The 25558-nt window shown below is 44.4% G+C and overlaps 1 protein-coding gene across 1 annotated transcript in view; it reads right to left on the bottom strand.

Annotated features, from left to right (window-relative positions):
• Positions 1-25291, bottom strand: part of LOC122172147 (disintegrin and metalloproteinase domain-containing protein 29-like) — a 54163-nt gene extending 28872 nt beyond the window's left edge. The window contains exons 1-3 of the mRNA XM_065596388.1: positions 25194-25291; positions 18592-18775; positions 9137-9214 (exon numbers count right to left, since the gene is read on the bottom strand). Of these exons, the coding sequence (XP_065452460.1) occupies positions 9137-9214; positions 18592-18723 (210 nt within the window). The 5' untranslated portion in view covers positions 18724-18775; positions 25194-25291. The remainder of the gene's footprint in view (positions 1-9136; positions 9215-18591; positions 18776-25193) is intronic.
• Positions 25292-25558: the final 267 nt, after the last annotated feature.

The following is a 25558-nucleotide window of genomic DNA, read 5'->3' as shown; positions in this document are numbered from 1 at the left end:
AAATACGGCCTTCCTGAGCTCTTGGTGCAATCTTACTGCCCTGTACTGTATAGCATCACATACCAAATAAAAGACAGAATGGTGGTTTCTTAGATGCTATTTTAGGTTTCTCCAAGTCTCTTGATAGGAGCACCAAGATAACTAGTTATCCAGAGTCTCCATCTTTGGCAGGAGGAGTTAATGTACTGACTGGTTTATTAGCGTGCAATCTTTATCATCTAGTGGCTGACCAAAAGATCTAAAAATTGAACCAATTTCTCAAACCACTTAAATCAGTTCTCCTTTAGTTTAACTTCATTAGGGCTGTATTTTGCAGTTGAAAGACAAAGTTTAATGGAATCACTGCATACTCAATCTGATAGGGATCTCAAAGCCTTTGAAAACAGAATACACAATAGAGCAAACTTCCCCTCAGATGAGAAAATCCAATGTGTAGTTATTAATTTCTTATAAAAGACATTTTAATGTTATTGAAAGCCCTAGTGAAATCATGTGGAAAGCCCAAAGAGGAAAGATAGGAAGCGAGAAAGCAACAGCAGATTGCATATGGCAAAGTTGGTTTCTTCCTTCTCTCTGGCTTGTAATTTAAAAAGTAGAGATCTGGGCATTTTTATCTTGGAGGAGTATGTTTTACCTTCAGAGCCCGGGGAAGCTGGCTTTATTAACTTGTAGGTCTTGAACTCCATTTTCAGTCAAGCAAGTGCTACTGTTTCTATTTTTGCACTGCTCCATCTGGTGCTAGAAATGCAACTTAGAACGCAGGAGTTGGCTCATTGACTGATGTAAGGTAAAGAAGGAGCCATGGGATTATAAAACAGGTTTTCTACTTCTGGGTGTAAATCAAGGACAGGACACAATGCTGGTTGTTATAATTTAACATTTACGTTGCAGTAGTGCCTAAAGGACAGAAGAAGGTTGGACTCCCCTTGTGTTAGTTGGTGCACAAATATGTGATAAATGACAGTTTCTGCCCCACAGAGCTTGGTTAGAACTTGGGTTAATACTCAGTACTAGAGTGACCTTGTGTCAGGCCAAAAATCAGCCAGATGTTTTTTATACTGTAGAACTAGGTTTGAAGAAAAATTCTTAGTAAAGGCATTACTTGAATTTTTGCTACTAGAATTTCATAAACCACATTTATTTTTCTCAGGGTTATCAATGAGTACCTCTCCATTCCCTTTAATCAGGACAGGCAAATAGTCCAGGGCCCCCTTTCTTGAAGGGATTAAAGAAGAGAGTGGTTGTCCCATTTCCAGGCTCCAATCCACACACAAAATCCTCTCCCCTCCATTTAGACAGAAGCCGTGCTTCTTCTTCCCAGGAGCACCTGCTTCCTACTGAAACCTTTAATCTCTTATGACTTCCTCTGTCAGTACCATTCAGCCAGCTAATGTGCTACAACTCTCAAGTCTTCTCCACAGCTTGGCACTTAAGGTGAACTTTACAGGCTGCCCACTGAAGAGTTTAACTCCCTCACAGTCCAGCTGAGACTAGGGCACGTACATCCTGGGCTTCTTGTCCCAGCTTCCTGTTTGTATGTGTTTGATTTAAATAGTAATTGCATCTGTGGTCTGCATAGATCACCTTACAGACGAGCGTCTGACTGCTAGACACCAACTCCTGAGCATGTCAGTTGCTCAGGCTGAACATTGGCTAACTGGTAGGAGGGTACATTTATGGACTGACTGTCATGTTGTTTTTTAATGAGATTCACAGTTCCATTAGTAGCTACTACAGGAGCTCTCCTTTATCTCAAGCAGTAAAGACTTGGATTTTTGGAGCCAAAGGAGCAGGCTTCTAGCCCCTGCTCCCCAAGCCTTATACCTGTATAGTAGGTATCCTATCTAGTCTGTATCATGCTGGGACTTTGGACAACTTATCAGGAATCCCAGTGACTCCTCTGCCATTGAGGTGATGATATTTAAAAGAGGAGGTTACTCACCCTGTGCAGTAACTGATGTTCTTCGAGATGAGTGTCCCTGTGGGTGCTCCACTCCAGGTGTTGGTGCATTCCTGTGCCTTTGCTCGGAGATTTTTGTAGCAGTACTCATACCAGCCACGCATGCGCAGAGCCTGCCCCACGCTCTGAGTATACTTAATAGTACACATGCGTGGCCGGTCTCCTCAGTTCCTTCTCTACAACGGAGGCTACCCCAACTCTGAAGTAGAGGGGAGGAGGGTGAGTAGTGGAGCACCCACAGGGACACTCATCTCGAAGAATGTCAGTTACTGCACAGGGTGAGTAACCTCCTCTTTTTCTTCGAGAGATGTCCCTGTGGGTGCTCCACTCCAGGTGACTTAAAAGCAGTGTGTCTCAAGGAGGTAGGAACTTCGGATCTGATAGGAATGCAGTAGATAGTACAGCTCTGCCCAATCCTGTATCAGAGAGAGGGCCCTGAGTAAGGGCATAGTGTTTAACAAATGTGTGTTCAGAGGACCAAGTGGCTGCTTTACAGATGTCAGCCAGGGGAACTTTGCATAAGAAAGCCACAGAGGCAGTCAGAGATCTAGTGGAGTGAGTTCTGATGCCGGCTGGGGGTGTAACTGTCTTTATCTGATAGCACAATCGGATGCACTGTGAAATCCAGTTTGAAAGTCTCTGGGTAGAAATAGGAGTCCCTTTGGAACGGTCTGCGATGGAGACAAAAAAGTCTAGAAGAATTTCTAAAAGGTTTGGTTCTATCCAAATAGAAGGACAAGGCCCTGCGTACATCTAATGTATGCATTGTGGCTTCGAACGAGTTTTCATGTGGTTTCGGAAAGAAGGTTGGTAGGTGTTTCGGCTCATTAATGTGGAATGAGGAATGCACCTTTGGAAGAAATCTGGGGTATAATCTAAGGGTAACCTTGTCTTTGAAAAATACCGTATATGGTGGGTCTGCCATAAGAGCTGCTATTTCTCCTGCCTGTCTGGCGGAGGTAATTGCCATTAAAAATGCTGTTTTCATCAAAAGGTGTAAAAGGGAGCAAGTGACTAGGGGCTCAAATGGTTGTTGAGTTAGGCAGGATAGTACTAAATGAAGGTCCCATGGAGTGGTAGGCGGTTTAATGTCTGGGTATAGGGCTTGGAGTCCCTTGAGGAAACACTTGGTGATTGGATGAGCAAAAACAGAGGTATCGTCAATTCTGTCATGAAAGGGGGTAATAGCAGCTAAATGGACTCTGCTGGAGCTGAAAGAAAGGCCAGATTGCTTAAGGTCCAATAGGTAGTCAAGTATGAGCGGGAGAGGTACCGACGTAGGAAAAAGTTGCTCAGCTGAACACCATTGTGTGAATCGCTTCCACTTTCATAGATAGGTGGTGCGACTAGATTGTTTTCTGCTATCTAGGAGCACTCTTTGAACTTGATCAGAACAATCTAGTTCATTTTGGGAGAACCATGTAGGAACCAGACTTTGAGGTGAAGCATGGAGAGGTTGGGGTGAAGAAATCGGCCATGTTGCTGTGATAGGAGGTTCAGGATGAGGGGCAACGAAATTGGTGGTCGAATAGACATTCTAGTGAGGAACAGAAACCACAGTTGTCTGGGCCACGACGGGGCAATCAGGATCACCTTGGCAAGGTCTGTTCATATCTTTATCAGGACTCTGTTGAGAACCGATGTCGGGGGAAAAGCACAGAGTAAGTTCTGGTGCCATGGGATCATGAATGCATCTCCCAGGGAATGTTTGCCCAGTCCCGCTCTGGAGCAAAAGTCGGGACATTTAGTGTTTTTTGCAGTTGCAAAAAGGTCTATGGTTGGGTGACCCAAAAATGGAATATGTTGTGAATGATTCTCTCGTCTATCTCCCATTCGTGATCTCAGGGAAAGCATCTGCTTAACTTGTCCGCTGTGGTGTTCATCACTCCGGGATGATAGGCAACTGATATCCGGATGTTGTTCGCAAGGCACCAATTCCAGAGCTTCATAGCCTCTGTGCAAAGTGAGTGGGAGCAAGCTCCTCCCTGCCTGTTTACATAGAACATGCAGGCAATGTTGTCTGTCATTATGCGTACATGTTGATTCCTGATTAGTGGGAGGAAGTAACGGCACGCATTGTGTATGGCTTGAAGTTCTAGGACATTTATGTGCAGGGAGGTTTTGGATGAAGACCATTGCCCCTGGACTGTGTGGTGAGACATGTGTGCACCCCATCCTGTCAGGGATGCATAGGTAGTCAGTATGAGGGATGGAGCCTTCTGGAGAAAAGGGACTCCAGCACAGACATTGGAGGGAGCTGTCCACCACAGTAGAGAGTCTTTGACTTGGAAAGGTATGGAGAGAGGCTTGTTTAGAGAGTGCACATTTGGTCTGTAAACCATGGCCAACCATGCTTGGAAGCACCTCATGTATAGTCGTGCATTTTGGACCACGAAAGTGCACGAGGCCATGTGACTTAGTAGTTGTAGACAGTCTCGGGCAGCGATCGGCGGACTTTTGCGAAGTTTTGTGGCCAGTAGGCTTATGGAGTTGAAGCGGTCGGGTGGGAGAGATGCCAATCCCGTCCGGGAGTTAAGGTATGCTCCTATGAACTCCAGGTGCTGGATGGGGCATAATGTGGATTTGTTTTTGTTTATTTGTAGGCCGAGAGATAGGAAACAATCGACGGTGAGCCGCTTGAATCGGAGAGCTTCGTCGAACGTTGAGGCTTTGAGGAGGCAATCGTCGAGGTATCCTTGTGCTTCTTTGAGGCGAGGGGGCTGTGGTGGGCAGTGGAGCCAGAATCAGCACTTGGGTCTGAAGCTGACCCTAGGGATTTCTGAAGGAGGAACAGTTTCAATCTAAGCTCCCTGTCCTTCCGTGCCCTGGAGCTAAGTTTACTGCAGTGGGCACATCTTTGAGGGATGTGGGTCTCCCCCAAACATTTTATACATTGTGAGTGGCCATCTGACAGAGGGATATGCTCCTTGCAGGTAGAGCAGCGCTTAAAGCCTGTGGAGCCAGGCATGTCCGAAGTGGTTGCGGCTGACAGGAACAAATAAATTTTTTTTTTTTGAAGAAAGAGATAGAAATGGTAACTAACTATGACTAACAAGGAACTAACAACAAACTAACTAACTAGAAGGGTAATTGTAACAAGAGGAAAGAAGTTCTTAACGAGTCTGCTGAGCTCCATCTCAGGCCAGGGGCGGTAGAGAAGGAACTGAGGAGACCAGCCGCGCATGCATACTATTAAGGTATACTCCGAGCGTGGGGCAGGCTCTGCGCATGCATGGCCGGTACGAGTACTGCTACAAAAATCTCCGAGCAAAGGCGCAGGGATGCACCAACACCTGGAGTGGAGCACTCACAGGGACATCTCTCGAAGAAGAAATTTGCTGTAGTGATACACATAAATATTGCATACTGGAATTTGAGGGAAAGTTAAGTCTTCCTGTTTCTCATTGTCAGTCATTGCAAAAGGATTTGAAATAACTATGTTAATCTCTTCCTGATTCCTCACATTAATTTTGGAGTATAAGCTAAGATACTACCTACAGTTAATAGCCTTAAAGTTAGCATGGGATAGATTCGGTCTTACTGAGGAGAGTGTTGTCAGATGTTTGGCTTTGTGCATTTTCTCACGTGTGTTTTACCATGTGCTGTCCCAGCTCTGCGCAGACAGCTGGCACAGCAAACCTCAAGCGAACCACCTAATAAATCCAGACTTGGCTTGTAGCGAAGGCATTTGTTAAGTTTATTCCCGATGAAGCAAGGTGCTAATGCCCCAGCTCAATGGTTACAGGTACACTAACACATATACGCTTGTGACAATGGACAGGCTCAGGTGGTGGCAGGACTTTCCACTATCCCCTAGGCCAGACAAAGACACTCCCGCTGAGATACATCTTTATACACCAATACAAACAAGTTACATATCACCCTTGATGTATCAGGGTGCCACCCATTGCCTTGTACCTATAGGTTAGATCAAAACATCTATATTTATTATGCTGTCATCTTGACCTTATCCTTAAGATGGGTCAGCATGTTCCTGTTATCTTTGGGGAATGTGTTTTTCGGGGTGTTCTTGTACCACCCTTCTAGAATGTGCTTGCGTAAGTGTTTTGTGCTAGCACCTCTTAGGAATATGTGTTTTTACAATATCAACCCTATGCTTGCCAAATTCTGTGAGCAGGGCCTGCCTCTTACTCACAACTTAACTTTGCTTCATATCAGCAAGGTTTTAACTACTTTAGGCCTCAGGCCTCATATCAGGCCTCTGATATATGGGCTTATGTTTCAGGCCCTCTTCCTACTACAGAGAGCAAGTTTTTTTCTGAGGTTTTCCCATTCTGCTAATATTCTGAAGCCTTTCAGTCTCTTCACTAAGTAAGTGACAGAACAAGGGCTGTTTGTAATAGGACTGCCATAAAATATAGGGTTTGTAAACATTCCTATGAAGTTCATCTAGAAATTCCAAAGTTCATAGGCCTCAAGTTCTATCATTTTCTTGTTGAAGAAGGGATGAAAATTGTTGGGAGAGAAAACAAGAGACAATATAGAAGAGGAGACATGGTTGTATGTGGATGAGAAGCCTACTCAGAAGAAATAAAATTACTCAAGAATTTTGCACCATTCATCTAAGGAGCTCAAAGGACTTTAGTTAACAGAGATTTGCAAGTCCCACACCCCTTTGTGAGCAATATGGGTAGTACTGTATCCATCAGTAAACCAAGGAATCCCAGGTAACAATGATGGTCGAAAATGTTTTATCATCATCTTCTGCTGGCCTGGATATTATGATCTTTGCTGTCAGATGGACACCTGACCTCAGTTTTTGGCTGAGCAAAATGAAGTGGCCCTAAACACAACTACACAATATTTCTCTTCCTTCCTCTCTCTCTGTGTGTGCAGCCTCTCCAAAGTCCGCTCCATAGTTGTTGTTGGGGGAGGAAGAAACAAGAAACAAGCTGTCTGTCCCTCCCTTCCATCCCAGGGGAGAAAAAGATCCTGGGGGTGGGGGTGGGGGTGGGGAGAAGAGGAGACACACACAGAGCCCCTGCCACAGGGGTTGGGGGCAGGGAAGGCAGAGCATAGAGGGTAACACAGAGCCTCTGGTATGAGGGAAGGGGCAGGGAGGTTGCAGCGACTTCCTGAAATAAAGGTGGTTTGGAAGGTGGCACAAGGAACTTATAGGGAGAAATGGAAGATGTGAACTGGTGGATTCTCACCTGGACCAGGGAGTTTGGCAGATATCATTAATGTACTTATACTTAAAAAGGCGTATATGAGTATTTAGTTTTTTCCCCCATCAGTGTTTTTCTCTTCTCCTGACCATTTCTGGAGCTGTTTTCCCCTACGTACTTGTAGGAATATAGACCTTGTAAATTATGATTTTAAATTGAGTTTGGATGTTAGTGCAAGTGATAAGCCCAAAACATGTGACCAAAAAGAATGAGAAGTGGAGAGGGTGAAATGAGAAGAAAGGATATTTGTGTTAAATTTATACTGATCCTTGAAATACCAGCATTATCTTCTGTAAAGTTTGGGTTCAGATGCAGTAAACAATTCTTTAAAAATAAAGAAAACATGGTTAATTGGGTACCAGGTGCAGTAAATAATTGATTGTATATGCTTCCTTAATTTATTATAAAGAACTGCTTAGTCCAGTAGCTAGGGAGAAATACAGTAAAATAAGAAAAGAAGAAAACCTGGAAGAGAGGGGGAGTCCAGCCATTAATCTTGTCTCAGTCAGTCCAGAGGACAGGGTTCAGCCATAAACTGACTCATCAGGCTTTAGCTAAGGTGTGATAATCAGCAATGACATCACTTGCTTATTATAATGTTATAAAAGGCAAAATGTTAGGGGTTCCTTTGTCACGTTTTTTTCTTATTCCTCTGCAGTCATGCCAATGTGGAAGCAGAGAAAGAACTGACAGGAAGGGGATGCAATGTATGACAGTTCGTTAGCAAGAGTCAGGCTAACTGTAACCCTAATAACGTGAGATTTGTAGAAGCGAGGAATGTGTGAGGCAAGTGGGAAAGAACTGTGTGAGAAGTTGTTGCGACCTTGTGTAGATAATGTGTAGATAATATGGAATGTAGACTAACAGTCTACATTAGTGAGCAAAACAAGATATCAGAATGACCTATGTATAAACAAAATGCAGCTGTTGCTCATTATTGTCTGTAACAAAAGGTATAAATGCTTGCTGTAATTGTTTACCTGTTGAGAGACCTGTTTAGCTCTCTCCCTCTACGCAATTGCTTGAGAAAATAAAGTATCTGACTTGCTGTACCCAAACAAAAAGTGAGAACTCTGTTATTCTCCGACACCAAGATAAAAAGATTTATCCCAAGCCTGATCCTATTGTGCATGTTTGTGCAATGCTTATAATTGTATTGTCACTAAAATATAATATACTGATATTTGTATTTTGAATATAATCAACACCAAGTGGCCTTTCGACTAATAAAGGAATACTTGTGTACAAGCTAAGTCATGGTAAACCTTAGTAAATGTACTAGGAAAATTATTTCCAACAGTACTGCTTCAGCATTCCAGTCTTTTAGAGTGTCACCACACCTTTCTGTCCCTCCTTGGAATGATCTGGGTCTTACTTATATAGGTCCAGAACCCTCCCCTCCCCATTAGCCTCTGAGGGGACTACTTAATTGGAGTCAGTTACTTGTGTTTTTTTCCCCACTCCCCCTATGTGGCAGTTCACTCTCTAACAGAGGGATGCAAGACTGTGCAAACAGTGAACTCGGCCTACAGAAGCAATGAAGTGTGGAACCCTCTAAATCCTATCCGTGTTAGCGCCACGATGCATTAATGTAAAGTACTCCACGTAGGGCTATTCTTGAAGACCCCAGGAAACCTTTATCTTGTGCTATGAGACTGTAACACCCAAGTTTCTTGTTCTGCACTGACTTCCCAGCTGACTGTAAGTGCAACATATAGAAATAATTTTTTAGCAATAAAATCCAAAATGGCATGAGATCTGGCTATTTTGCAGACCTGACTGTATCATGTGTCATATGGGGCTTTTCATCAAATGATGTACAGTTGATAAGATACTGCCTTCAAAATACTTTAATTACTGCTTTTCAAGATCATCTGACTAAAATAATCTTAAGTCTAATGTGAAGCATCACTGCTAAGAGACTAAGTTCAGTGCTCTACGTATTATACTCTGAAATTCTGAGGATGTTAAAATCTTTACTACTTACCCCTCTGTTACTGCATTTTGTGTAATTACAATCGTAATCCAGAATTGTTATATTGACACATGTCCTGTTTATACATATCTGTAAAAGTTCACAAATAAATATACATTAGATAATAGAATGGCATTAGGAAAGCCTGTATTCTGACTGGCTATTCAATGTGGAAACCACACTACAGGTCAAAAAGAAAGGTTAATGCTAAATAACTTTTTTTACAGAGTTTCTTAGCACAGCGTGATCTTGGCACCACAATCAAAACCCTCTAGAAAACAGGAAGCATTAAGGTCATGCATGTGCTCATTTGCAGAACAGAGTTACTTCCACTTCTTCAGAATCCATATCAGAGACAGTGAAGAAGTGGAAAGGGTGAAACTATGTGGACAATCTACTCAAAGAGTCAGTTTCTGGCAAATAGCATTTCTCATTTAAGTATTCTTAGTGTAAAGCCTTGCACTATTGCTTTCTTGAAACAGGCATCAGCTGCCAAGTTAAGAGAGTAATGCTGGATGAATGTATGAATTGAGTTTTAAGGAGCAACCATACATGGTAACAGCTAAAAGTCATCTATAGCCTCATGACTACTGCAACATCCTTTTTTCTAGCATCTCCCCATTGCTTCCCATCAATTCAAAATTATCATCCTAGCTCAATTTTCTGACCATGTAACCCTCCTCCTCCTTTGTATTCCTTTACTGTCTCACCTTTTATTCATTGCATTGCATTTAAAATTCCTTACCTTCACCTGTTACCCTGTCACCTGGTCAGATTTAATCATTTTTGGCCAGTATTTTCAGCATTACTTGGTAGAAAACTAGAATGTTATTTTATATCCTCTGCCTTTTGAAGGATTAAGAAAAATTATTGCTGGGGAGATTCCCAATGAGTAGCTGCACAAAAGAAAGTCTCTAGAGTATCAAATGGACATTTAGGATTATGATTTGTGCTTTATAAATAGGACTCTACCAAATTCATGGTCCACTTTAGTCAATTTCACGGTCATAAGATTTTTAAAATAGTAAATTTCATGATTTCAGCTATTTAAAACTGAAATGTCATGTTTTTGTAATTATAGGGGTCCTGACCCAAAAAAGGAGTTATGGGGGGGAGGGGGTTCTGCAAGGTTATTGTAGTAATGGTTGTTGTACTGCTATCCTTACTTCCGTGCTGCTGCAGGTGGCGGCGCTGCCTTCAGAGCTGGATGGCCAGAGAGTAGTGGCTGCTGGCTGTGAGCCCATCTCTAAAGGCAGAGTTGCTGCCAGCAGCAGTGCAGAAGTAAAGATGGCCTCATATGGTATTGACACTCTTACAACTACAACTTCCTCTTGGATCAGGTCCCCCAATTTGAGAAACTCTGGTCTCTCCCATGAAATTGGTATAGTATAGGGTAAAAGCACACAAAAGACAAGATTTCACAGGGGAGACCAGATTTCATGGTCCGTGACGCATTTTTCATGGCTGTTAATTTGGTAGGGCCCTATTTACAAATCGATCCATGGTTAAAGATCATATGGGGAGGTGAGAGCAAAGAGCTGAGTAACAACTGGGTCAGATGGGGCATCAACCTGAAATTCCTGGGATGATGGTGGTAAACTGAGCTGAGAGGGAAAAGGGTGGATCCGGCATCAAAATACAGATTTTATTTGATGCTGTTGGGGAGAAAAGTTACCAGTTCAGAAGATAAAAGTGCTGTGCAGAAGGAGAGGTCACTCGCTTTGTGCAGTAACTGCAGTTTTTCAAGAGCTGCATCCCTATGGGTACTCCATGTCAGTTGTGCACGCATCCATACGCCTCTGATTGGACATATTCGGTAGCAGTAACCATTTGGCCCACTCATGTGCTCCAGACTTCCTCATGCCCTGTACTGAGGATATATAGAGCTGTGCTAGTGAATTTCCCTCAGTTCCTTCTCTACCATGAAGTCCAACAAGATAAAACTCTGAAGCAAAGGGGAAGGAAGGAGGATAATGGAGCACCCATAGGGAAACATATCTGAAAGAACTGCAGTTACTGCTCAAGGTAGTAACCTCTCCATTCAGTAGTGTCCCTGAGGATGCTTGAATTTACAGATTCCTGAGCCCTATCCCTGGAAAGAGCTTTGGATTGGAGTCCAACACTGAAGACACAACTTGATTGTCAACTACCATATGGGATCTGGCTGCATGAGCCAAGGCTTAGTGTTAGCTGCTGCCCTACAAATTTCAGCCACTAGAGCATCATTCAAGAGTGCTCTAGAAGTAGACTGGGATCTTGCAGAATGGGCTAACACCTCAGAAGAGATCCACCTTGAGAGTCTTTGAATGGAGACTGTGGATTCCCTGAATCTGTCTGTAAATGAAACAGTCTGGGAGACTTTCAAAAGTGTTGTTTTGTTCAGACAGAAGGCTAATGCCCTTCTGACATCCAATAATTTGCTCCCTGGTCTGGTGTGGTTTCAGGAAGGAGACTGGAAGCTGAATAATCTAATTAATATGGAATTCAGACGATAATTTTGGGAGAAACTTGGGATATGGTTGTAATGAAACTTTCTTCCTGAAGAATACTGTACTGGGAGGAATTGCAATTAGAGCCCCCCAGTGACAGTGCTCCCTCTCTGCTCGTGGCATCTCCTGTTCGTCGCTCTGGAGATTAGCTCAGTCTCTTAGCTGCATCCTCCTCATCAGTCTCTCCGCCCGTCTTCTCTCCGTATGTGTCCTCTCTCGCTCTCGGTGCTACCACTTCAGGTCCGTGGCTTGGTACTCCATCCAGGTTACTAAGTCCCTCCCTTTCTGGAGAAAATCACAGTATTTACGGACAAGCTGTCTGGCAGGCATCTCCAGTGCCCTGAACCACTACCCAGTGTCTGGTATGGGTACCCAAGCCCACCCTCTATGCTGGGTTCCATCACAGGGACCCTATAACATGCAGCCTAGGCCTGTACTGCCTGTGACCTTACTGCTGTTTCCCTGAGCTTTTTCCTACCTAACTGGCTCCCCCTCTGGGTTCATCTTCTCTACTCTCGCCTTTCAGGAAGTCTGTGCAGCTTGCCATCCTGCAGCCACAAACACTCCTTCCCTCTTTTCAGGGAGTGATTGCCCTTCCCTAGCTGCCATGCTCCTCTCTAGCCAGCTACTTGGCTTTCTAGAAGCCCGGCCTGTCCTGTCCAAGGGAGCCTGTTCCTCATCAATTAACTCTCTTGTTTGTAGCCTAATTAGTAGCATAGGCCTACCTGGGCCCATCCAGCGCTTGCTTGGCCATCGTGGGGTGGACGTCCCATAACACCCTTAGTTCCCCAACTCTTCATGCAGAAGTGATACCGTCCTGAAAGCCATTTTTCATGGCCAGGTGAAGATGGGGACAGGTGGCAAGTGTCTCAAAGGGGGATTCCATGTAACAAATAAGGACCAAGTTTAGATCACATACAAGGGTGGGCTCTCTAATCAGTGGAAAAAGGTTCATCAGCATCTTAATGAATCTTGCTGTTGTGGGGTGAGCAAACACTGAAAATCCCTCAACAGAGGAATGAAAGGCAACTATTGCCACCAAGTGATCCTTGATAGAACTCATGGAGAGTCCTGACTTTTTCAATTCTAAATGGTAGTCAAGAACAGCATAGAGGAAATTGTGAACACGTGAAAACTGTCACCAGATAAACCAGTGCTGAATTCTGAAGGTAAGTGTTTTGTGTAGACAACTTCATACGGTTTAACAGTACCTGTTTTACCTCTGCAGAACAGGAAGTCTCTATCTCCGAGAACCATTCAGTAACCAAGTTCTGAGATGAAGAATTCCCAGAATGGGATGAAAAAGTCCGACTGGAGTCCTAAAACAACAGGTGGGGAATGGCCAGAAGACAACACCAGAAAAGAGGCAAGGTGAATCAGGTAAGGGTACCAGACTTGTCTTAGACACATTGGGACAACTAAAACGATGGCCCTGACATCATCATGTTTGACCTTGTTCAATACTCTCAAGATCAACAGTATTGGAGGAGATCCATAGAGAAACCCCTTCATCCAAGGAATGAGGAACGCATCCCCCAAGGAGTGAGGACCCAGCCCACCTCTCAAGAAGCACTTCCTGTTGGTGGCTGTGGCAAAAGGTCCACCTTTAGAAACCCTATGGTCAGAAAAATGTGACTGAGGTTCTGTAAATCCAGCTCCCATTTGGAATAAGTGCCTGCTGAGATTGTTGTTCCTGGTGTCTTCTGAGTTAAAACAAAACAAAACCCCCAAAAATAAAAAAGTTGCAGGAGTAAAAAGAATGCATGCAGAAGTCCAGCTGCAGAGTTGGGGCTATCCAGTTGATTGCACTGAATACAGCATGTAGGATTACCTTGTGGGCAGGTAGCATGTGTGTGTGCATCTGGTGCAAAGAGCTCATGGCCCTCAGAGACTGAGTATGAGCTCCTGAAACCAGAGTGGCTGAACTGGAGGAGTAAAGGGAGACAGAAGTACACAAATGAGACTTTCTGGGACACTGTAGAGTGATCCCAGCTCCAGTCTGACAGCCTCTGTGCTGCTGAGGAGGATGAAAGTCTTGGGGAAGGAGAACATCAAACTGGAGCAGAGGGAAATGATCCCGTAGTTGGGACCCTCTTTTTAGATCATGGTATCCTCTAGCACTGAGGATACCTCTCAGGAGGGAATCTCAGTTATTTAGGAAGAGACAGGTAATAATAATGGGGGATTCAATCATTAGAAACATAGATAGTTGGCTTTGTGATGACTGGGAGAACCATATGGTGAAATGCCTGCTGGTTGTGAAGGCTGTGGATTTCTTGAGACATCTAGACAGACTTATGTACAGTGCTGGGGTAGAGTTGGTGGTCGTGGTTCATGTAGGTATTAATAACATACAGAAAGGAGGAAAGAGGGTCTGGAGGCCAAATTTAGGATGCTAGGTAAGAGATTGAAGTCCAGGACCTCCATGGTAGCATTCTCTGAAATGCTTCCAATTCCACATGCAGGGTCAGTTAGACAGGCAGAATGGAAGGATGTCAATACATGGATGAGATGATGGTATAGGGAGCAGGGATTTAGGTTTATTAGGAACTAGGGAATCTTTGGGGAAAGTAGGAGCCTATAGAAAAGGAACGAGCTGCAAAAGCAGCTGCATCTAAGGAAGCTTATAATGAAGTTCTTGCTATAAGAGCTAATCGTCAGCTATGATGGCCTAAAACTATTCAGGATGTTACACAGGAAGGTGCTCAATAAAGCTGTTTAACTCAGTATAGTTGATGTTATTCTTCACCATCAAATTTTAGTGGTCCATGATCCTAAACTGCAGCATCACAGATGAGTAAGTCTTACGACCAAACAGGTTGAGGCATTTTTATTCCTGATCATATGGTGTTGGTTTAGTGTGGTATTGTCTGCCATGTTCATTGATGGCCTTGATAACCAAGGAGTTAGGTGAAGGGTGAGAAAATAAAAGTTCAGATTTTTTGGCTGAAATGTAATGCTTTTTTTTTTTTGGAGCCTTTACATGTAGGTGGTACCGTTACCAGGGTCTGCCAGATGGTCTTGATGGGTTTTGGTAAAGCATCATTTACTGGGAAAGTCCCTCGAGGTGAGGCAGTCAAATGAAGAATGTCTAAAACTTATGCTTCAACTCTTGGACCTCCTTTAATGGTGTCTGTGGCAAATCAGCAATTTGTTTCATCAGCTCTTGATTTCTGTCAAGATTTTGTCAGCCAGAAAAGGTGGGCGAGGTATTATGGCCTCATTTGGAGAAAAGATGTTATTTGTTTGTGGAGTGACTTTCTTGTTTGCTCTTGCCTCTTGCTCATCTCCTTCAGTTGAGCTTGTTGAGGAAGAAGAGATGGAGCAAGAGACCCCCATGGTCAGCACAAGAAAGACTTGGGGCTCTTGAAAACTGTTGTCAATAGGTGGCTCAAGGGTCCCAGCATGGCCACAGAGGGGATCCATAAGGCATAGGAGGTGGCAGCTAATGCTGCTTATACCAACAAGAAGGGTTGTCTTGTCTCTAGGTCCTCTCTTTCCATAATGGTGTCAGGGAGATTGGTCCTATGTTGGCAGATAGGGGAACCTTGCACAGAAATTTGGGAATCGGAAGAGAGGGAATCTCAACATCATCTAGAGGAGGAGGTCTGCCTAGCTCGGGTAGTACTGGAGAAGCAGATGGTACTGTGGAAAGATCCAATCCAAGTGACCCTGTTGATCTCGGTACCAACAGGCATTTGACACCCATTAAGAGGGAGACTCCAGCTTGTCTGAGACAATCAAGTCTCTTGAATATTTAAACTTCTATGGTACCAGATGGATTTGCACAGAGAATGAGTGAGATTCATGATGGTGGAGCCTGCTTTGACAGATCCCGCCTGGTGGAAGTTGTCACTATAGAACAGATCAACTGCTTTGGAGGTAGCGAAGTATCGCGAGATGCCGGATTAGACTACGGCAGTACTGAAGGAGTCTGGGTCGCTTGTCTAGGTACCAAAAGTAGTACAGGAAAGACTGTATTGACAGACCTTCTGTAAGCAGAGCGTTTAGAGTCTCTGCTAGTATAGTTATACTTAGGCGGTACCAAGGTATGCTTAGTACCATGGCTTTTTGATGAGCTTGGAGTCTTAGAAGGGCTCCCAGTACCTTAGAAGCCTGGAACCTCAGCAGTACCCAGTCCAGGATATGAGATATCTGATGCAGTTGATTTCTGAGGAGACAGAGGCTTTTTTCAAATAGGGTCTTTATGAGGAGAACTAGAACTCCTCTTCTTAGGGGCCTTCCCAGTACCTTCTGATGTCTTTTGTCATGAAGGTCTGGGACAACGAGGTGTGGATGTTAATGGGGAACTACACTTGCTCATAAGAGATTGATGTATGGGGCCGGTATCTTAGCCTGGATCCAAGGTAGGGCAAAAGGAAGTGTTCCAACATAAGGAGCCTGAGCCTAATCTCCCTGTTTTTTTTCTAGCTGTGCTCTTAAAAGTTGAACAAATATTGCACTTTTGTGGGATGTCAATGTCCCACAGACAGAAAATGTACCAGGAATGCCCGCCACTGTCCAGGATAGATTCCCAGCAGGTGAGGCAGTGCTTGAATCCTGGAGATCCTGGAATATCCTGGTTACAATTTCCAAGTGGAAACTCGTCAGTAGGGAGGAAGGGAAGACAGGGGAGAAGGACTGGAAAAAATAACCCTCAAATGAAGTAAAAAAAATCAGTAGGATATATTACTTAGAATAGAAATAAATAACTACACTAAACTAAACTAAAATCTAGAAGATGCTAAAGCTAAGCTTTGGACAACACTAGAAATGTGCTTGCTAGAAGCTCCTTCTCAAGCCGAGGTGGCTAAAAAGGAATTGAGATTGGTTTGCTCGCACTCTATATACCCTCAGTATGGGGCATGATGTCTGCAACACATGTGTGGGCCAAACAAGTACTGGTACTGAAAATCTCTGATCAAAGGCACATGGGGTGCACCTGAAGTGGAGGACCCACAGGGCCACTATCTGAAGAAAAAATTATGTTATTTTTAAATTTCCAGGGTCTTTTCCCATTTTTAAGGCAGACTTTAAAGCACTTTTAAAATACAGCTACAATGGATCTTGAAGGCTTCAGAAAATTCTCCTATGATGTCACCAGTATTCAGACATGAATAAATTGATTTACTTACTTAACCTGAGAAAACGAGTACTATGCATCTAGGAGACTGGATTGTGCAGATAGTCTCAGGTATCAAAATAAAAATACAGTTACAGTGGACATATAAGAAGCTAATTAGATGGATAAACTTCTGTATACCCACCCAATGGAAGAATAACATGGTGCCTAGTCATCCCATCAGTTGTATCTTTACATGTGATGGAACAAATAGACCAGGGGGTGGGCAAACTTTTTGGGCCAAGGGCCACATTGGGATATGGAAATTGTATAGCGGGCCATGAATGCTCACAAAATTGGGGGTAGAGGTGTAGGAGGGGATGAGGACTCCGACTGGGGGTACGGGCTCTGGGGTAGAGCCAGAAATGAGAAGTTCAGGGAGTGGGAGGGGGCTCCAGGTTGGGGTACGGGGGCGAGGGTTTGGGGGGGATGAGGGGTTTGGGGTACAGGAGGGGGCTCCAGGCTGAGACTGAGGGGTTCGGAGGGCAGTAGGGGGATCAGGGTTGGGATATGGGGAGGGGTGTGAGGGCTCTGGCTGGGGGTGCAGACTTTGGGGTACAAGAGAGGGCTCTGTGCTGGGATCGAGGGGATTGGAGGGCAGAAGGGATATCAGGGCTGTGATAGGGGATTGGATCATGGGGGAGGAGGCTCAGGGGTGCAGGCTCCAGGCGACAATTACCGCAAGCAGCTCCCTGAAGCATGTCCCCCTCTGGCTTTGAGGCGCAGCCAGGCGGCTCTGCGCGCCGCCCTGTCCGCAGGCACCACCCCTACAGCTCCCGTTAGCCAGGAACTGTGACCAATGGGAGCTGCGGGGGTGGCGCCTGTGGATGAGGCGGTGCGCAAAGCCACCTGGCGACACCTCCGTGTTCTACAGAGGAGCTGGGGGGGGAGGGTTTGAGCCAGAGGGGGGTCATGCTGGCTGCTTCCTGGGAGCTGTGCGGAGTGGGGCAAGCCCCCGACTCCACTCCCCGGCTGGAGTGCCAGAGCAGGGCAAATCCCAACCCTGCTCACCGGCGGGAGCTGAGGGCCGGATCAAATGGTTTGATGGGCCGGATGTGGCCCACGGGCCGTAGTTTGCCCACTCCTGAAATAGACCCCAGATGGGGGGAGGGATAGCTCAGTGATTTGAGTATTAGCCAGCTAAACCCAGGGTTATGAGTTCAATCCTTGAGGGGGCCACTTAGGGACCTGGGCAAAATCAGTACTCAGTCCTGCTAGTGAAAGCAGGGGGCTGGACTCAATGACCTTTCAGGGTTCCTTCCAGCTCTATGAGATAGGCATGTTTTAACCACTATTTTAACACTTGAGGATTTTGTATCTAGATTTGTAGTTCAAACCCAGATAGATACCCAGGCAGAGAAGGCTTAATTCAAGTCTAACTATACTCAGAGCATGTTGCAAGATCAACTTTTTTGGGAAAACATTCTTCCTGAAGAGTATTGTCTTTTTAGTCATGCTCTAGCATATACTGAGCAAATGAAGATGGATTTAGATAGCTTAGCAACTTCAGGAGGGAAGAAGACATCTAGGGACAGATTTTTAAAAGTATTTAGGCCCTGAGGTGGAATTGTCAACAGCGCAGAGAACCTCAGGATTGTGACACTGACCTCTACTTACCATTTTTCCATCCACCACACAAAAGGGAATAGAACATCTGCTGATCCTTGTAAAGAGTTAAGCTGGTCTTCTTCAGTTGCTTCTGGGTGAGAACAGGCTGTGCTTATAGGTATCTCTAAGGTTTTTCAAGTAAGAGAAGGGAAGGAAACCTGGAGTGGGGAAGAGGAGTTCAAGGCCTTCCTCTCCATTTAACCCCTATTCCACCCCATTCACAAATCTAACTATACTTACTACAGTACCTTGTTATCACCACATGCGGTGCCATCTCCCACTGAGCCAACATCCACCATGTCTCTCCCACTATTAAATTCTGTACCCCAACACAAGATATCATCAACTGGGGTTTGAACTATGGACCCAAGACTTTTCATCTGAGGTATTTTTTTAACATTAACACACTGCAGTCTTCCACACAAGACATCTCTGAAAGAAAAAAAATAAGAACAGTTGCTTAAAAATTTATACAAGATTTGAAGAACTCTGTGTGAGAGTTGTGGTATGTCATACTATGGAAGAAGCAAAGTCTCTCCCATAAATCTTTTCCAACACCCATTCTCTGTGTGACTTGTTAATCCCAGTAATGTTCCAGCACAATTACTGATCATTCTGAAGTGAACACAGCCATTCGTGGCAATCAGGAGCTCAATGTTGCAGCAGCAAGGTACAGAGGCGACAGCACAGCAATGTCAATGGCTGCTTCTGCAGTACTCCTAGCCTAATGCCTAGGAATAAGGAATTGAGTTTGTGTCCTGAATTTGGATCCTATACTGTAAGTCTACTGTTCTACCACCAGTCCTCCTACCCTCTGTAAAGTGCTCTGGTATGTATGGATGAAAACTGGTAGTTTTCTCATTTCTATTGGAGTTCTCACTGGCTCTATCATGGTTGTCCTGTTTCAAATCTGAGGGATCAATTTAGTATGGTAGGAAACAATATAGTGCAGCGTGAAAAAGGCTAATATCATTCTGGGGTGTATTAACAAGAGAGTTGTATTTAAGACATGGGATTAATTCTTCTGCTTGACTTGGTGAAGCCTTGCCTAGAGTATGTGTCCAGTTTTGGGAGTCATACTTTAAAAAAAGATATTGACAAATTGAAGAGTCCCAAGGACAGCAATAAAAATGATAAAAGGTTTTTAAAAAGCTGACTTATGCGGATAGGTTAAAGTAACTGGGTATGTTTAGTGCTGAGAAGAGAAGAACAGCTCCCAACCAAGATACATACATTTGCAATAACTGCCAAAGATCATGGAAATCTCTGATTGATCTATTGAGTCACATGAGACATTGCAAACCATCTACATCATAGGCTGCAATTCCCACTGTCTCTTACAGACTAAAAGATACCAACAAAATGAAAGAGAAGATTGGGGGTCGGGTAGGATGGGATGGGGTGGGAGCCCTGAAAGAAGTCTTCCAAAATGTTAAGGGCTGTTATAAATAGGACAGTGATCCACCTCTGAAGGTAGGACAAGAAGTAATGGGCTTACTCTGCAGCAAGGGAGATTAAGGTTAGCTATTACAAAAAACATTCATACTATAAGGACAATTAAGCACTGGAACAAGCTTCCAAGGAAGGTTGTAGATTCCCTGTCATTGAAGGCCTTTAATAACAAGTTACACAAACACCTTTCAGGGATGGTCTAGGTTTACTTGGCCCTGCATCAACATGAGTGTGTGGACTAGATGACCTCTCAAGGTCCATTCCAGCCCTACATTTCTATAATTCTATGTGATCTTTTTGGAGTAGGTGACCAGCTGGGGAATCAGAGGTTAATGGTGTGGTAAGAGGAAGCAGAAGGGGTGGAAGCAAGTTTTCAGGGAAGAAAGGAAGGGGTTTGAAGAGTCTTTCAAGAAATAGAGCCTACAGTCTTGGACAGCAGCCAACTTCTCCTGCAATCCTGACCCTGCTTGCTACAAACCAGCACTTCAGCCCTTTCTGCTCCTCATAGCTCAGAGAAGGTGCAGTGTAGTAGGTCACTCATCTTTACTGCTGGCAGGAAGTGGAGGACGACAGAGGTGGTGGTGGCAGCAGCACCATCTGCCTGGTCATTGTATTACCCATTGGTCATAACTCCCAAAGGAAAGACCTGCAGGAGCCAAACTCAGTCAGACCTACTGAAGAATCATGGTTAAGGCTATGTTTTAGTCATATACATGTCACGGGCAGTAAACAAAAATTCACGGCCCGTGACTTGTCCATGACTTTTACTATATACCCCTGACTAAAACTTGGGGTAGGGGTGGCTTGGGAGGGCGGCCCTGAGTGCGCCGCGGGTGCTGGGAGAGGGGGGAGGACGGCCCAGGGGGCACAGTGGATGCTGGGGAGGGGGTTGGCAGGGCTGGGGCAGGCTCCCTACCCAGCTCCTGGGAAGCGTCGACCCCAGCTCCTAGCTCAGGGGTGGGCAAACGTTTTGGCCCGAGGGCCACATCTAGCTGGGGAAATTGCATGCAGGGCCGGGGCAGGGGGTTGGGATGCAGGAGGGAGTGCAGTGTGTAAGAAGGAGCTCAGGGCAAGGGATTAGAGCAGAGGAGGGGTGCAGGGTGCATGAGGGGGCTCAGGGAAGCAGGTTGGGGTGCAGGAGGGGTGTGGCAGGGAGCTCAGGGCAGAGGGTTGGGATGCAGGAGGGGCGTGGGGTGTGGCAGGGGGCTCAGGGCAGGGAAGTGGGGTACAGGAGGGGTGCAGGGTGTGGCAGGGGGCTCAGGGCAGGGGGTTGGGGTGCAGGAGAGGTGCCGAAAGGGGTTGGGATGCAGGCAGGGAGCTCAGGGCAGGGAGTTGGTGTGCGGGGTGCAGGAGGGATTTGGGCTCTAGCCTGGCGCTACTTACCTGGAGCAGCTATGGGGTGGCAGCGGCACGCACAGGTGCTAGGGCAGGCTCCCTCTCTGTCTGCCCTGGCCCCGCGCTGCTCCCGGAAGTGGCTGGCACCATGTCCCTGCAGCCCCTGGGGGCAGGGGCGGGGGGGGGGGGGGGAAGAGGGCTCCACGCGCTTACACTTGCCTGTGGGTACCTCCCCCGAAGCTCCCATTGGCTGCGGTTCCCTGTTTCCAGCCAATGGGAGCTGCGGGGGGCAGTGCCTACAGGCAAGGGCAGTGCACTGAGCCCTCTGGCCCGGGGGCCATAGTTTGCCCACCCCTGTGCTGCCTCCGCTCCACCCCAAGCCACGGTTCTGTAGCTCCCATTAGCTGGGAACTGTGGCCAATAGGAGCTGCGGGTACAGTGCCTGTGGGCGGAGGCAGCACGTGGAGCTAGGAGCTGAGGGAGGGGAGTTCATGTCACCCTTCTGGGGCTCCCCCGGTAAGCACTGCCCCGCACCCCAGCCCCCCCCCAAACTTCTGCTGTTGGGCGGCGTGGCGGCATGAGACTGCCCCAGAAGTGGCAGGTGCACCTGGCCCAGAGGCTGCCCAAGCTGCTCAGGTGGCCCCCGGGCCAGGCACACCAGCTGCTGCAGAAGTCATGGAGATCACGGAATCTGTGACTTCCATGACTGCTATGACAAACATAGAGCCTTAATCATGGTTGGTTCACCATGCCCAAGATCTGGTTGAAGATTGGGAGAATCTCAGGCAAGGGGAATGTGCTCAGAGAGTGGTCTGTGGAAATACCTCAATATCAAAACAAAAATGGGTATTTATTAAATTATTCTTACAATATAAATTAATTACAAAGTTATTTGCACTTTTCCTGAATATTAAGATACATCTACATGTATGTTGTAGCCAGGATGCTTGGTGAATAGGACAATGCATGTTATGTTTTTAGTTAGTTATGTTATGAGATGTTCAAGCTAATCAAAGGAATTCCAAGAGACTTCTGCTTTCTGTTATCTTGGGGATATGTCCCCAAATGTCCAGGGAGATCAGACCATATTTATTACTCCTAAGAGGGAATATACAAACTCAGTAAAGCTCCATTTTGAACTTTATTTTGCTTTAACTTTCTATGCCAATTTCTTTATACTAATTATTTGGATATAGATGTAAATATGGTTGTTGTAATGGGTGCTTTCTATAGAATATTTGATAGGAGATTTAATTCTAAAAATAGCAACTGGCAAAACCATTTGGTCTAAAAGGCAACTAAATGAAAAGAGTGTCTTATCAAGATCAGGGCACTTCTGCCTGGTATAAGATACCCGTTCAGTAGACATATAAATCCTTATCTCAAGAAAACAAACATTGTAAAGAAGATATTTTAGGAAAAACCTGGTCATGTAACACAATGTGAGGATGTTCTTTACTCAGGATATTTCACAGAGGAATGTAGGGATGTGTTCTCTAAGCAGAAAGTGAACCCTTCCCATCTCTTTTCGCAAAGAAAAGCCTTTAAGAAAAATGTATATAGTTGGAAATGTTATAAACCTTTTGTTTATTTCTTACATGTTGAAATGGCAAACATCTCTATGAAATGCATACTTGTAAATATGTTACCTAAATGCAAAGCTTCTAATATAATTTCCTAATATCATTGCTATGTCAAATGTTATATGTACCAGAATGGAATTTAGTACTATAAACTACTAAACTGATTAATAATACAAGAAGCTATTTAAAGTATAGAATATTTATATTGGTGAGGGATTACTTAATTATTTAACAGTACATAAGCAACTCCCTCACCGAACTCAGGAAGACAAAAAGAATCATCTCTCCAAAATTATTAAGAAATAACAATTTCTTTAATAACTATTTAAGCTACAAGCTCTCTTTAACATAAAGAACAGGAGAATTAGGACTATTTGAGAACAGAATTTTATCTCCTGTTGAATTCTAATATAACTGAAGGAATATCTCAGAAAATAGACAGGATAAAAAGAAAATTAAAACTCTACAAGTTATCTGAGATTTTCCTGCCACAGAAGAATAAAGACAATTAGAAGCATATTAATTCTTCATTCATTGCATAGTCATTAAGCAGACTGCATATTTACAAGCTGCAGGTGTCACTAAAACCAGCCCTCGAAGGCATGGAGCCAGTGAAAGGATGACAAGACTTAGAGAGGTGTATTTTCCTATAATTTCACGACAATAGGAAGAAGAGTATAAAAACTCTGCAATGAACACCCTCAGCCTTTGCTACAACACATAACACCCATCAATTCATCCTGTCTATCTCTACAAACAAAGTGCTACAGATACATAAGAAGAACAAAGAAGCTGTCACCAGAGAAAGCTCATGAAAACCTATCCAAGGGCAACCTTCTGAAGAGTTCAATATAGATTGGTGACAGGAAGTTAACTGGAATCCTGTCAATAGATTAGATTAAAAAACTGGTTTTATTGTGATACTGAAATGCTTTTTGTTAACAGTTTCTCCTGTTATGTACCAAATGATTAGACCCTTTATTCCTGGAGAACATAGAATTCCTGGAGAGAATATCAATTATTGGTAAACAGAAAAGGTTGGGATTTAATTGGATTTAAGATTCTTAACATTCATTACTTGGCCTGTCTTAAAACAGCTCGTCAAATGACTTCTTCTAAATAATATCAATACTTTCTTTGAGTTCACAGGATTAAGTTAAGATTGAGCATAGTAAACAATTATAAACTGTTATTCCTGATAACCAACAGAACTCACCTATCCTGAAACAAAGTTCTTTGGCCCATTGTGAGAAAGAAAAGGAGTGAGATGGAGTGAGAGAGCTGCCCTGCAGGAGTCTTGAAGAACCCAATATGAGGAAAAACCCAATATGAGGAGACGAAGCCTGGAGCAGTCTTGCTAAATAACTCAACCAAAGACACCTGGCACAGGAAGGAACCCCAAGCAGCTGATCCCCTATAAAAGAGCTGAAGCATTTCTTGGGGAGGAAGGATGGACAGATTGCAGCTTCTCAGAGTCAAATGGATAAGAGACCCTGGGAAGGAACCTTTTTCATTTGCCAAGGCTCTGAGGTAAGAGGCATGACCTGGGATAGATTTTTGGGATTCTGTAAGTGACTGGGGAAAATCTGTTTTTAAGTTTGTTTTTGGACACTTACCCCAAGAAAGGAGCCCAAATGGGCTGTGTGTTGATGAAACAAACTTTCATTAAAGTTTCTTGACTTCTTATTAAACTAAACTGCCAGCCCAGATCCTTGTGTGAGAAAAGGTGGTGGGGTTGGATGGAGAGGAGACAGGTCACCCCTTCATTGTCCTTTTATTCCCATTTATATTAGCAGTCCTGTTTTCTGGACTCTCAGTAATTTGGGAAAATAATACCTCTTATTAACTTAACAAGAGAAAAGCACCCCACGGGCAGTTCAGGACTACTAATCTTGAGGTTAGTGAGTTTGTTTGACTGCTTGTTTCTCTCTCTCTCTCTCTCTCTCTTTCAGGTTACTTAAAGTTACAGGATCAGTTGGGACTGTGTGTTTGGGGACTGCTTGAGCCTTTGTTTCCTGGATTAGCCTCAATCAGCCTTATGATCATCCTCCCCCTGTTTGATTAATGAGAGGGTTGGTCTGATCTAGGAGAGAAGGCCTTAAAAGCCACAGGTTAAGTGATGAAGGGGAGCTAGGAAATGAGGGAGTTTGTAAGAGGGAGTCATAATATAATTGCTATGGTTTGGAAGAGTCACATTGCTAGTACCAATGCTGCTTCTGTCTCCTCCTAGCCTGCACAGAAGAATATGTATAACTACCTTTAAAAAAAATCAAGCCTTATTAAACACAGTGGGGGTGAACATGAAGGGTTTAAACAAACTGTACTGCTCGTAAAATGCCCTCTGCATCTCCTCTCACTTGTCTGATTTATTTTCCGACACTACTTAAAATAAGGGGGTTTGTTTGTTTTTTACAGTGGTTTCTTCTTAGTACATTTTCCAGTGGATCAGAGACATCAATATATATATATATATAACTTACTTGTCTTGACACTTATTGTAAGTAAGTCCATCCCCACCGCAGTTGCCACACCGGTCACCTTTAGTATTCACTGCTTTGAAACAACTCAATGGGGCCAGATGTGCTGCTGCAAGGGGAGGTGGGGGGAAGCACAAGGTAAATGACAAGACAGAAATAAAGCACACAATGTATTCTATTCATTCCTCCAATCATTTCAAGGAGTTAAGGGGAAACTGAAGTTATTCATCTGTAACCAGAGTTCTTTGGAATGAAGTCTGCATATTCATACTCATGGGAGGCACTCCTAGTGCAGATATGATGATGGAACCTTTAGGTAGCAGTGCTGGTTGGAACTCTTACATACTCTCCCACCCCTGCCCTCACTG

The sequence above is a fragment of the Chrysemys picta genome, chromosome 1 (assembly GCF_011386835.1).
Source record: "Chrysemys picta bellii isolate R12L10 chromosome 1, ASM1138683v2, whole genome shotgun sequence".
Classification (NCBI taxonomy): Eukaryota; Metazoa; Chordata; order Testudines; family Emydidae; genus Chrysemys; species Chrysemys picta.
The sequence above is the reverse complement of the archived record's forward strand: the minus strand, read 5'-3'. Positions and strand labels throughout refer to the sequence as shown.